Source organism: Dipodomys merriami, unplaced genomic scaffold, assembly GCF_024711535.1.
Source record: "Dipodomys merriami isolate MVZ:Mamm:240054 unplaced genomic scaffold, mDipMer1.0.p SCAF_1342, whole genome shotgun sequence".
NCBI classification, from domain to species: Eukaryota; Metazoa; Chordata; class Mammalia; order Rodentia; family Heteromyidae; genus Dipodomys; species Dipodomys merriami.
The window spans coordinates 108,607-121,726 of record NW_027202652.1 but is presented as its reverse complement, the minus strand read 5'-3'; the positions used below and the strand labels follow the sequence as shown (position 1 = coordinate 121,726).

The 13,120-nt window shown below is 39.6% G+C and overlaps 1 protein-coding gene across 13 annotated transcripts in view; it reads left to right on the top strand.

The window, feature by feature from the left end:
* LOC138825117 (protein FAM114A2-like) overlaps nucleotides 1-13,120 on the top strand; it is a 142,370-nt gene that overhangs the window by 61,015 nt on the left and 68,235 nt on the right. For 12 of the 13 annotated variants that reach the window (XM_070019532.1, XM_070019533.1, XM_070019531.1 and 9 more), the window contains 4 exons: nucleotides 1,591-1,786; nucleotides 3,088-3,180; nucleotides 11,520-11,656; nucleotides 12,173-12,323. In XM_070019532.1, coding sequence (XP_069875633.1) covers nucleotides 1,591-1,704 — 114 coding nt within the window. In that variant the 3' untranslated portion in view covers nucleotides 1,705-1,786; nucleotides 3,088-3,180; nucleotides 11,520-11,656; nucleotides 12,173-12,323. The remainder of the gene's footprint in view (nucleotides 1-1,590; nucleotides 1,787-3,087; nucleotides 3,181-11,519; nucleotides 11,657-12,172; nucleotides 12,324-13,120) is intronic. The other variant, XM_070019520.1, reaches the window with a different exon arrangement.

Here is a 13,120-nt window from a genome sequence, read left to right as displayed (position 1 = left end):
TTATCTACCGAGAAGAGCAAAAATCCCCCCACTCTTGTGGTGGATTCCCCTTTTACCTGGGAACTTACTCCCCGCTCTTGTGGCGGATTCCCCTTTTACCTGGGAACTTACTCCCCGCTCTTGTGGCGGATTCCCCTTTTACCTGGGAACTTACTCCCCGCTCTTGTGGCGGATTCCCCTTTTACCTGGGGACTTACCCCCGCTTTTGTCGCGGATTCCCCTTTTACCTGGGGACTTACCGGTGCACCACCCTGACCGCAGAGAGTTCTGAGTCCTCATTGGGGTTATGGCTGATTCCCCGTACGGGCCACCACGTGTCGCTACCGCCTCGACCAGCAAGGAGACTCGAAACCGGACTCTTCTCTCTGCCGTGTATTCAGGACCTTTTTTTAATCTTGTGACCCCAACCCCGGGGAGAATTCCCCACAGCCTTAAGTACCCGCTGGGTAGCCAACCCTGATACGCCACGTGGGAACCGCCAATAGGTTCAGGTGCGCGGAAGCAAGCCAGATTCTTTGCCTTAGCCATGTCAGGAGTTGTTTACCACGAGAGCACTCGCCATCGGGAAGGCGGAGGGCGGAAGCCGGCACCATCTTCCAGGTGCGGCTTCTCGCAGCTCTCTACACATAATGATAAAAACCAAACCAGAATGATTGGATAATGACCAAAAGATACAAATAAATGTTTCACTCTCAGCAAATAAGCATATAAAAGGATGCGTTGGTCCCAACCATTAGAGGAATGCAATTTAAAATGCTCAGTGAGGTACCACTACATACCTATCTGAATGGTTCAATCAAAATAGTGACAACACAAGGTTGATCAGAATTCAGGGGAACTTGATTATTCATACATTGCCACTTGGAAAATGAAGTGATAGTTTACATGGGAAAAGAATAGAACAATACCTTGTTTTGGGACAGTCCTGTGGATTGAGCTCAGTGCCATGGCACTATCCTTGAGCTTTTTTGCTCAAGGCTAGCGCTCTACCACTTGACCCACAGTGCCAGTTTCCGTGCATGTGGTACTGAGGAATCAAACCCAGGGCTTCATGCATGCTAGGCAAGCTTTCTACTGCTAAGGCACATGTCCAGCCTAACAGTAACATTTAAAACTAAACTGAGTAGCTCAAGAGAAAGCTTAGGTTCCCATAAACACCTATACATAAGGTTTCTGAATCGTCTTATTTCTGTGATAGTCCCAAAGTACATTTATACCAAGGACTATTCAGAAACAATAAAAAAAAGTCTTAATACAATAAAAGTGGGTCTGGAGGGACTTAAATGCTGTGTAAAAAATTCTTAACAAGTGGCATGCTATGTAATTTCATCTATACTTCTTGAAGTGAAAAAGGTTCAGTTGAAATCTGTTGAAATCTGAAGATTGGTGGATTCTGCCACAATGAATTATGCTTCAATTATGGAAGCTGTTACTAGGAGAACCTGGGGGAAGATCTGTGGGATCTTGTCTGTATTAATTTACTAATGTTCCTGCCTGTGACTCTGTGAAAGTGTAAAAAGATTTACACAAATAATGTATACTAAAAAGGCTGACCTCAATCACTTTTTTCCCTTGGGCTTTCTGATAAAGATGATCCTTGAGTCTCCAGTGATAACTGAAGATGGAAACTGGGAGTCAGTGGAGAATTCTGAGTCTGTGAAGAGTAATGAATCTGTTGACCAACATGCCAATCAAGAAAGTTAATGGAAGCTGTAGTGCCCAGTTGAAAAGACCAGATGTTGGGTCTTCCAGGGACCCTGAGACTTCAGAAGTTCTCCCTTTTCAGGTATTACAGACAGCCACTGACTAGAATCTCTATTTTTTTTTTTTGTGGGTCATGGGGCTTTGAGCTCTGGGCTTGGGCGCTGTCCCTGTGCTCTTCAGCTTAAGGTGAGCACTCTACCACTTGAACCACAGCACCACTTCCGGTTTTTCTAATGGTTTATTGGAGATAAGAGTCTCATGGACTTTCCTGCCTGGGCTGGCTTTGAACTGTGATCTTCAGATCTCAGATACTCAGCCTCCTGAGTAGCTAGGAAAACAGGTGTGAGCCTCTGGTGCCCAGCTAGAATCTCTATAAAATATTGGGATTTAAAAATATTGGGGTTAACCTGGTACCCCTGGCTCAGACCTGTAATCCTAGCTCCTGAGGATGCTTAGGTCCAGATGAAATGCAGATTCAATTTCCAACTAAATTCCAGCAAAATGCTACACTAGAGGTATGGCTCAAGTGGTAGAATGCCAGTCATGAGCAAGCAAACCAAACGTGTGAGGCCCTGGTACAAGGAAAAAGAAGTTGGGGTTAACAGACTCAAGCTCAATGCTAATTTAGGATTGAAGTTCTTTACTTGTTTTTACAACCATAAATAATAGTTTTTCAGTTCTATAAATGCCATCAGCAGTGATTACCTTTGCTGCATGGTGCCTACATGATGAAAACATGCAAGTGTCTGTCAGTCAAGCAGTGCATTAAGCAAATATTATTTGGTTCCCCATACTTTGGCTAATAATTAGATAACTTACGTATATTATACTTTTTCATACTTTCTTGTGTCTTCCCTCCCCCGCTCATTTACTAGGACAGTAGGAAACTTTCCAAAGATATATCCCAGGCCAGCTGGGGATATTGGGGAAGCTGGGGCAACTCCTTGCTCTCCTCAGGCTCAGCTACAGTAGCCACTGTGTGTAAGATCATCAGTCATTTCATTACTGTGTGTGTTTATATTGTTACAAGGGACTTTGTTAATAAATCTCCTTCTACATTTGTTCAAGGGATTTAATTGTTTGAAGACAAGTGATCATGAGATAGATGATAGACATCGCAAGTAGAATTGGTAGCATTTTCTTATTAGAATGAAGTCTAGGAATTGCTATAAATGCCTGTTCTTTAGTGATGATGTATCAGAGTTTTTGTATAAAAAATATTATACTAAGGAGATATTTCCAAGGACTAATAACCCTAATTGTTAAAAATAAACTGTCTTATAGCTATCATGATTTTAGATGAATGGACTTTGATATTACATTTTTGAAATTTATTTTGTTTAGTTTGGTAATAAAGAGCAACCCATTATGATTTTTCTCTAGGACAAGATACTTCAAATATCATTGAAAAGGCAGAGACTTCCCTTGGGATCCCTAGTCCCAGTGAGATTTCCGCCGAAGTCAAACATGCTGGAGGTCTGTATATGGAAACATTAAGTCCTAGGATACTTTGGATTCAGTAGCTAGCTTGTGCATTTTTGATACTAAGGACATGGGGATATTCTACAGGTGTGGTGTGTTGTCTTGTGAATCCAGCTGCCAGTTAGAGATCTGTGTCTTATAACTGCTCATATCCCTCTACTCTGCATCTGAACTAATTTCAAGGACTGCTACATATTAAAATTATCTTGTTATATATGTTGAATATACGAATTGCTTAGCACTTTGCTTGGCAACCAAGGCTAGGTGAATTTAAATCTGTCACGACCAAAAAGTATTTTTGTTCATTTAGGGCTATTTTTTGCTTTTTGTTTTTTGGTTGTTTGATTGTTTTTCTGCCTTTTGTTTTCTGATAACTGGGCATTGAACCCAGGATGTTGCACTAGCTAAGCAAGTGTTTTGCCATTGAGCTGAGGTACATTCTAGCCTTTTTTCTATTTTTTTTTTTTTTTTTTTTTTGCATTTTCTTGATCTACTGAGGGGCGTCTGAGTTGGTTCCATATCTTAGCTATGGTAAATAATGCTGCAGTAAACATAGTTGTGCTGGTAGCTTTAGGATGGTCTTGTTTGTGATCATTTGAGTATATGCCCAAAAGTAGGATTGCTGGGTCATAGGGGAGCTCTATGTAGTCTTTTGAGGAACCTCTATACTACTTTCCAAAGTGGTTGAACAAGTTTACACTCCCACTAACAATGCAGTAGGGTTCTGCACATATCCCCTCCAGCACCTGTTGTTATTAGAGTTCTTTATTCTAGCCATTCTAACTGGGGTGAGGTAGTATCTCAATGTTGTTTTGATTTGCCTTTTTTTTCATGACTACGGGGGTTGAGCATTTCTTCATGTGTCTATTGGCCATTCTTATTTCCTCTTCAGAGAAGTTTCTCTTTAAGTCTTTAGCCCACTTATTTATTGGGCAGTTGTTTCTTTGAGGATTTGTTGTTGGAGGATTTGATTTTTTGAGTTCCAGGTATGTTTTAGATATGAGACCCTTATCTGTTGTATGGCTAGTGAAGTACTTCTCCCAATCAGTGGGCTTTCTATTGATCTTGCTAACTATGTCCTTTGCCATGCAAGAAGCTCTGCAATTTCATGCAATCCTATTTGTCCAATCTTTCTTTGCTTTGTTGTGTTTCTGGGTCTCTTTTAAGAAAAATTTGGCCTGTGCCAAGGTTTATTCTTGAAAGTTTGTAATGATCAAAAGGAAACCTGCACTTCTAATCCATATGGAAAAGTTTTGAAGACCAGTCTGTTTTCTTCATCTCTCATAGCCCTTATTGTTTCTCATTTAATACTCTTTACTCATCTCTATCATTTTTTCTCTAGAAGCAGATTTATTCTACCTGTCTTTCTCCATCTTCAGAGTTATATTTTGTCTTGGCATACACCTATCAGATACTAATAGGTTCCACTATCACTACTTGTGAATACCTAAGAGAGAACTGGATTGACCTACTTTCGGGTCCATAGTGCATGGGTCAGTAGAATGGAGAGATAACTTCATCGGACATGGCAAATTACTCCATATATGAGGCACTGTTCTTAATGATGCTTGCATAAGTGAGGCTACTTTGTCTGTGACTAACACACTATGTGTTTAAAAATGAGTTTATTTTTCTCCCTGAAGAACTCTACAAATAGAGTATTGCATGTTATTTTGGTGAATGTAGGGTCCTGGTATCTTCACTTTTATTTGTTGGGTTCTTTATAATTTTGTAATTGTTGTCAGATCATGCTGTGAGTGCAGGTATGGTATTCTCAAACAGATAAGCTCAAATTCAGGAGTTACAGAGACAGGAAGTTTCATTTCTCCTCATGCTCCCAGCAGCTTGAATGGTTTAATGTCTAACTCTGATGCTTTGAGATGTTGGAAGATTAAAGTGTTGGCATTTTCAGAAATTTTTATCAGGAATTGCTTTTAGTGGGCAAGGAAAACAGGAGTTAGAAGTATGTTTGGATAGTAAACAGCAGTGATTTTATAAGACTTGAAGGATATTTGTCATTCAGAGCCAGCCATGTTTTAGAAGGGGAATAAAAATTATGGAGAACCCTGGGAAGAGTGGCTAGTATTAATGTCTTAAAAAGTTAGAGAGTTAATGGATCATGAATATGAAAATCTAAGGAAAGGTGATAGGGAGAATACACCTTTTTTATACCTTTGAAGACTAGCATGGAGAACAGAATTTAGGTTGTGTTTACTTGTGTCTCATGAGTAGAGAACTCCCACTACTCAGTGGAAGTTTTATGGACTTAGATTTTAGTTGAATATTAAGTGTACCAGAATAGAATGGGTGGCTTTTTCATCCTAACGTCTTTCTCATCTTCTAAAATTTCTAAGCATTAATTTCACTGTGAAGGAAAGTATACTGGCGATGGGTTTTTTTTAGAAGTTTGAGATAAAACATACCAATGAAATCACTTGGTCATCTTTTTTGCAATTTTGTCATGTTCCTTTAAGGATGTTGTCTTCTGCTTTCTCTGTGTGTGTGTGTGTGTGTGTGTGTGTGTGTGTGTGTGTGTGTGTGTGTGTGTGTGTGTGTGTGTGTGTGTGTGTATGTGTGTGTGTGTGTGTGTGTGTGTGTGTGTGTGTGTGTGTGTGTGTGTGTGTGTGTGTGTGTTCCTGGAGCTTGAAGTCAGGGCCTGGGTGCTGTTCCTGACCTTTTTGCTCAAGGCTGAGTAGCTAGGATTATGGTTGTCAGCTACCGGTGCCCGGCCTCTTTCTTTTTTAATGTGTATGTTCTGGCACTGGAGCTTGAATTCCGTCTTCACAGTCTACCTTGTCTCCCTCCTCCACAGCTGGCACTTGAACCCTGCCTCTGGTTTTTGCGGGATAAATAAATGGAGATGAAAGTCTCACAGACTCTTCTGCCCTGGTGGCTTTCCATTGTGATCTTTAGATCTCAGCCCAGAGTAGCTAGGACCATAGGCATGAGTCAACAGTCACCCTGTCCTGCTTTCCCAATTCAGATTGATACTTAAAAACTTTTTAACTGTTATTAAAAGATACTGGTTACAGTTATAGAAGTTGGGTAAATAATACATTTCTTTTTTATCAGTCATGGACATGAACTCTGGGCCTGGGCGCTGCCTCTCACCTCTAGAGCTCAAGGCTAGTTAATGCTCTACTACTTGAGCCACAATGCCACTTCTAGTTTTCTGATGGTTTATTGGAGATAAGAGTCTCACAGACTGGCATTGAAGCACAATCCTCGGATCTCAGCTTCCTGAATAGCTAGGATTACAGGTGTGAGCCACTGGTGCCTTGCTATGAGTACATTTCTTTTTGGACAGTGTCACCATTTCCTTCTCTGTTAGGCTTGTTTAGAGGGAGTCTAGTGTGGCCTTCAATCTTTTTTTAATTTTTTATTTTTTTATTGTGATTGATTACATAATTTCCCAAATTTCACAGTATTGTGGGATAGTGATGCTGTTAAAGTCACAAACACATTCTAACTTTCCTGGAGCAAATTGTCTATTATGGTCTATAACATTTATGAGTTCTATGACCTTTGTGATACAGTTATTTCTTCCACATTGGGTGGTATGTACATTTCTTTTGTTTTGCATAGCATCAGCTGTTCCCTCTTTCCCATTTGTTCCCTCCCTCACATAGCTGTCATTAAGTTGCTTAGTTCATTTTGGTCAATGTCCTGTGCAGATGATGGGTCCTGCTGTTGTATGTTTTCCCCTGATTCCCTCTAGTTCTGTGTCATCTTCCTGGTTCCCCTCTGGTGTACACATATATACCATACATGTGATCAGCAGCATGGAGTTATTTAGTAGTGGTTTGACCAGATGAGTGGAAGTTCTTTGTTTCTTAAGTCTTGTTAATTTTGTCGTATCACCTAACATTTTGGATTTAACATCCACTTATCAGGGAGACCATATACCATTTGTCTCTTTGCTTTAGGCTTACCTCACTCAACATGCTTTCTTCTAGCTCCATCCATTTCCCTGCAAATGTCATTATTTTGTCATTTCTAATGGCTACATAATATTCCATTGTGTATAGATACCACAATATTTGGATCCATTCATCTGTGGTGGGACATCTGAGTTGTTTCCATATCCTAGCTATTGTGAACAGTGCTGCAATAAACTGGAGGTGCATCTGTCTTGTATACTGGTTCCTGTTGTTCTGGATAGATGCCTAGAAGTGGTATGACTGTGTCATAATGGAGGTCAATATTTAGCTTTCTGAGGACCCTCCAGATTGCTTTCCAAAGTGGTTGCATAAGTGTACATTCCCACTAGCAGTGTAATAGGGTTCCTCTTTCTCCGCATCGCCTCTAGCATTTGTCATTGCCTGACTTGTGGATGTGGGACATTCTGACTGGGGTAAGGTGGTATCTCAGGGTTGTCATTATTTGCATTTCCTTCACCACCAAGGATGGTGAACATTCCCTCATGTGTTTCTTTGCCATTTTTTTTTTTTTGGGTCCGGTTGTGGGGCCTGAACTCAGGGCCTGGGCGCTGTCCCTCAGCTCTTCAGCTCAGGGCTGGCGCTCTACCACTTGAGCCACAGTGCCACTCCCGGCTTTTTTCTTCTTGCTTATATGGTGCTGAGGAATTGAACCCAGGGCCTCAGGCTTGCTAGGCAAGCGCTCTACCACTAAGCCACCTTCCCAGCCCTTCTTTGCCATTTTTATCTCTTCATCTGAGAAGTCTCTCTTTAGTTCACTTGCCCATTTAGTAATTGGTTTGTTAGGTTTGGGAGGGATTAGTTTCTTTTTGTTAATTTATTTTTTATTGTGAAAATACTGTACAGAGGGGTTACAATTACATGGGCAAGATAATGAGTACATTTCTTATCAAGCATTGTAGCCTTCTCCTTTGTTTCCCCTTCCCATCCCTTTCCATCCTCCCTCTGGCCCCCTCACCTAATCCTCCCCGCCACCCCCAAAGTTGTAAAGTTCATTTTTACATAACAAGTTGTACTTCTCATTGTTGCAATGGGCCCACCTGTATCCTCATTTAAACGACTTGTTTTTCCCCTTCCCCTGGGATTAGCTTCTTGAGTTCCCTGTATATACTGGATATTAACCCCTTGTTTGATATCTTGCTGTTAAATATTTTTCCCAATTAGTTGGTTGTCTTTTTAGCTTGGTTGCGATAGCTTTAGCTGTGCAGAAGCTTTTTATTTTAAGGTAGTTCCATTTGTCGAGTCACTCTCCCAATTTGTTGTGACTCTGGGACTCTGTTCAGGAAGTTTCTTCCTGTGCCTATAAGTTCAAGTGTCTCTCCTACTCTGTCCTGCAGTAGTTTCAGAGATTCAGGTTTAATGTTAAGATCTTTAATCCATTTTGAGTTGATGTTGGTGCATGGTGGTAGGCTGGGGTCCACTTTTAGTCTTCTGCATGTGGCCGCCCACTTTTCCCAACACCAGTGGTTGAAGAAGCTTTGTTTCTTCCATTGTATGTCTTTTAGCCTTCAATCTTAAGGACTAGTTTATCTTTACTGCTGCGCCCTGATTCCTCTGAATTCACTCTTATTCCTCAGGTTTTCAGTGAAATCTGTTCACTTTGGTTGTTTAAAAAACCAGATGTTTCAGCATAGCTTGAGCTATGGGGATTGTGTTGCTTACTACTTATGCTAGTTCTTCTCCCAACTGTGTGATGTTACCTAGTGTTTGAACAGTGTATTACTCAGATACATACAAATCAACACATCTGTAGATTCTTGGAACATTTTACTTATATAGCTGCATCCTCTGAAGTTTTTTGACTTTAAAGTAGTAGCTGCTTCAGCCTTCCTTGATGCCAGACTTTATCCCTGACTTACATTGCCTGTGAGTGTTCTGTTGTCTGTAGGTTCTCCTCTGTGTGTTGGGGTTTGGAACTTTTCTCTAGGCAGAAAGCCCAGCTGTGGCGTTGACTTTGTTTCTCTTTTCTCCTGGACCAAAGTGTTTTTTTTTTTTTTTTTGTCTTTTGTGTAGTATCTAAAAATAGTTCTTTCTTCTATTTTGTCTGGTTTTCTAGTTGCTGTATAGGAAGGCAAGTGTAGAACTTGAAAGCAAAAGTTCTCTCCATAATAGAGTGTTTGATATAATATAGTTAAATTACTTGGTGTACTAGTTGATCTAGTATAAGATTTTTAAAGGCAAACAGAACTAATTATTCTTGAAACATACTCATCTTTGTAATGTATATTGATTCCCATACTAAGAATCAGCATAGTCTTTTAGGACAAAGTTGAGCTATAATTTTCATACAGTAAAACTTTTTTCTGCAATATGACTTTGTGTTGAGAAATAATGGTTATGTTTATACTGTATAATCACAGTATATTGTGATGCACAGATACAGAATATTTTCTGTATTTGTATGGCTCACTGAGATATAAGAATATTTTCATTATCTGAGGGAGTTCCTTCATGCCAGTTTGTAGCCACACCTTTCTGTCTGTTCACAGCATTTGCCAACCATTGATCTGTTTCTGACTATAGTTTCCCCTTGTTTAGAAAAATGTTTACTATGTGCAGATCAATATTTTTTTTTCTTTTGCCAGTCCTGGGGCTTGAACTCAGGACTTGAGTGTTGTCCCTGACCCTTTCTGTCCTTAAGGCTAGCAGCACTATTTCCTAATTTTTTTGAGAAGTAATTCGGAAATAAGAATCTCATGGACTTTCCTGCCTGGGTGGCTTCGAATGTGATCTTCAGCTCTCAGTCTTCAGAGTAGCTGAGAAGCTAATATTGCAGGCAGAAGTAAGCGGACCACCATTGCCTGGCTATTTTAACCTTTCTTTTTTTCTTTTGGCAATATGAAGTACCACTTGAGCCACATCCTTAGTCCTTTCTTCTGCATGCCTCTATCTATCTACTTATCTATGTGCCTGTCTATCTATCTATCTATCTATCTATCTATCTATCTATCTATCTATCTATCTATCTATCTATCTATCTATCTATCTATCTATCTATCTATCTATCTATCTAGAGGGAGTAGTTATTTATTTTGATCTATGTTCTCAGAGATGTCAGTTCAAAATGTCAGGGAGGGCATGGCAAAGCAGAATCAATCATACCATGGCAACTAGAAAGCAGAAATAGATAGTTTGTTTTTGGATCTGATCATCGGTTTTGCTTGTGCTGGCTTTGGACTACAATTCTGCCTCTACTTTGTAAGGAGCTGTGATTACAGGCATACACTGTGTGTTTGGATTCTCTTTTTATTCTTTTCACTGTGTAGCCTGAGCATCCATGAATGGATATGAATGTAGCTTAGGCTCGCCTCAGACTCACAATACTCATACCTTAGTATCTGGAGTATTGGCATTATAGGCATGCACTACAATATTTAGTTATACTTTAGCTTTATGCTTTATATTTTTTCTTAATTTTCATACTGAACATTAAAACAGTGAATTTTCATAATGTGAACTTGTTCAGAATCTTTAAGAGATAGTATGCCCCTTCTAGGAAGATAACTATAGTCCTGACATTTATCTTAGAACAATTTTGTTTGCTTTTATACTTTACATACTTATAGTACATTTTGTATCTAGCTTCTTCCACAACATTTTTGTATCATTTGACCATGTTGTATTTTGGATGTGGTATTCCATTTTGTCACTATGTCATATTTTATTTATCCCACAGTTGTTAAGCAGTAAAATAGTTTCCATGTTATAGCTATCACAAATACTGCTGCTCTGAATATTTTTGTTTATGTCTTTTTTTGGCCAATACTGGGGCTTGAACTCAGGGCCCAGGCACTGTCCCTGAGCTTCTTTTGCTCAAGGCTATCACTCTACCACTTGAGTCACAGTGCTATTTCCTGTTGTACTGAGGAATTGTTCTCAGGGAGTCATGCATGCTAGGCAAGCACTGTACCATGAAGCTGTCTTCTGATGAACCACTGTACATATATGTAGCATAGTAGATACTGGCCAGCAGTTTTCCAAAGAGGAGAACCTACTATGGTTCCACATGCGGTGTGTATTTATTTCCCTTGCTGTTCCACATTCTTCCCAGTACTTAGTATTGTAAGTCACTCTTAAAGAATTGAAACATAAATGGTTGGGCACTGGTGGTTCATGCTTGTAAACCTAACTGTTTAGGAAGTTGAGATCTGGGGTTGTGGTTCAAAGACAGCCCAAGCAGGAAAATCTGCAAGACTCTTCTCTCTAATGAACCAGCAAACAAAGCAGGAAGTGGAGCTGTTGCACAAGTGGTAGAGTACTATCCTTGAGGAAAAAAGCTCATAGACATCACCTAGGCCCTGAGTTTTAAGTCCCTGGACTGCCACAAACCCCCCCACAATACATGCAAATGTATTTTCCCAGTATTGTAGTAATGACATTGATGTTGCTTTCTAGGGAAAGGACAATATTAGCGGGAGTTTAGATGCCTTAGAATTCATTGGGAAGAAGACAATGGATGTAATAGCAGAACGGAGTCCTGTATTTAAAATGACTATAAGAGTTTGATGAACCGGAATTCTGCACTGTCTCAGGTACTGTTACCTTTACTGGTTTAATTGCTGTTTTCTGTTGTTTGTGGCTTTTTTTTTTAATTTGAATTTTTCCCTTTGTTACCTTGGGACTCCGTTAGTGTGTTTTCTTGTAAAGAATTATCAATGCATTATAAAATTAAGGCATTTTTTATGGGCTGGATTTTTTTTATGGGTTTGTCTAATGCTTAGACAAACAGCCAGCTCTTTTCTTTCTGCAGTTGCCTCTGTCAGTGCAGTACAAAATCCTGAGTGCTATCAAGATTACTTATTAGGTTACTGTTGAAACCACTTTTGGAAATGCATTTGGCTCCTTAGGTGTTGCTGTCTAGCATCAAATTTTGTTTAGCTTCTTTTTTTTTTTTCTATGCAGCTCCTGATCCTTAGTGAATTTGATTTGCTGTCCAAAAATGAAGGGTAGTGCTTTATACTGGAACTTAGCTTTGCTTCTCTCCACTCTTAAAAACTTTCCCTTGAGCTCTTATTATTTGCTGTATCTATGCTTCCATCTCTTTTTAGGTTTTAAAGAGGCCAAGGAAAAAGAAGAGCTAAGGACCTCCAATGATGTAGCCATGAAACAGACAAGAAAACTCATTGTGAGCTACCCTTTGATGAACTTCAAGAACATCTAGAAGTTCTGGCGATGCTTTCCCAAGAAAGTGAAATAAAGGTAATTCCAATCCCAAACTCCCAGCTGAAAAGAGTCTTCAAAGAAAAAACGTTGCATGGTTTCTTTTCACTTTGTATATTTGGACTATGAAATGTGTCTCTGAAGGAGATGTGGGTCGCTCGAAATATTATAATAGAAGAAAAATATCCCCTACTGTTTAATTGTTAGAAATAGTGAATAAGTCAAATGTTATTTCTCTTAAAATTATAGAAAAAGAACAGGGCTGGGAAGGTGGCTCAGTGGTAGAGCACTTGCCTTGCATGCCTGAGGCCCTGGGTTCGATTCCTCAGCACCACATAAGCAAAAAGAAAAAGAACAGAGGTCTTAGTATCAGATATCCTTTTCTTTCACCTTAGTCTTTAATTTTCTGTTTTTTCTCCAGTGTCATGGGTTTTTAGCTGTCAAAAAGCCTGTTGTAGCTGCTAATTTGTATATAATTTCCTGTTAGTTCATCTCCTCTGATAATCTAAGCCAATCTTTCTTCTTCTTGTTCTTCTTGTTCTTCTTGTTCTTGTTCTTGTTCTTCTTCTTGTTCTTCTTGTTCTTCTTGTTCTTGTTCTTGTTCTTGTTCTTCTTCTTCTTCCTCTTGTTGTTGTTGTTGCTGTCGTTGCTGTTGTTGTTGTTGGTGTTGTTGTTCTTCTTCTTCTTCTTCTTCTTCTTCTTCTCCTTCTTCTTCTTCTTCTCCTTCTTCTCCTTCTTCTCCTTCTTCTCCTTCTTCTCCTTCTTCTCCTTCTTCTCCTTCTTCTCCTTCTTCTTCTTCTTCTTTCTTCTTCTTCTCCTTCTTCTCCTCCTTCTCC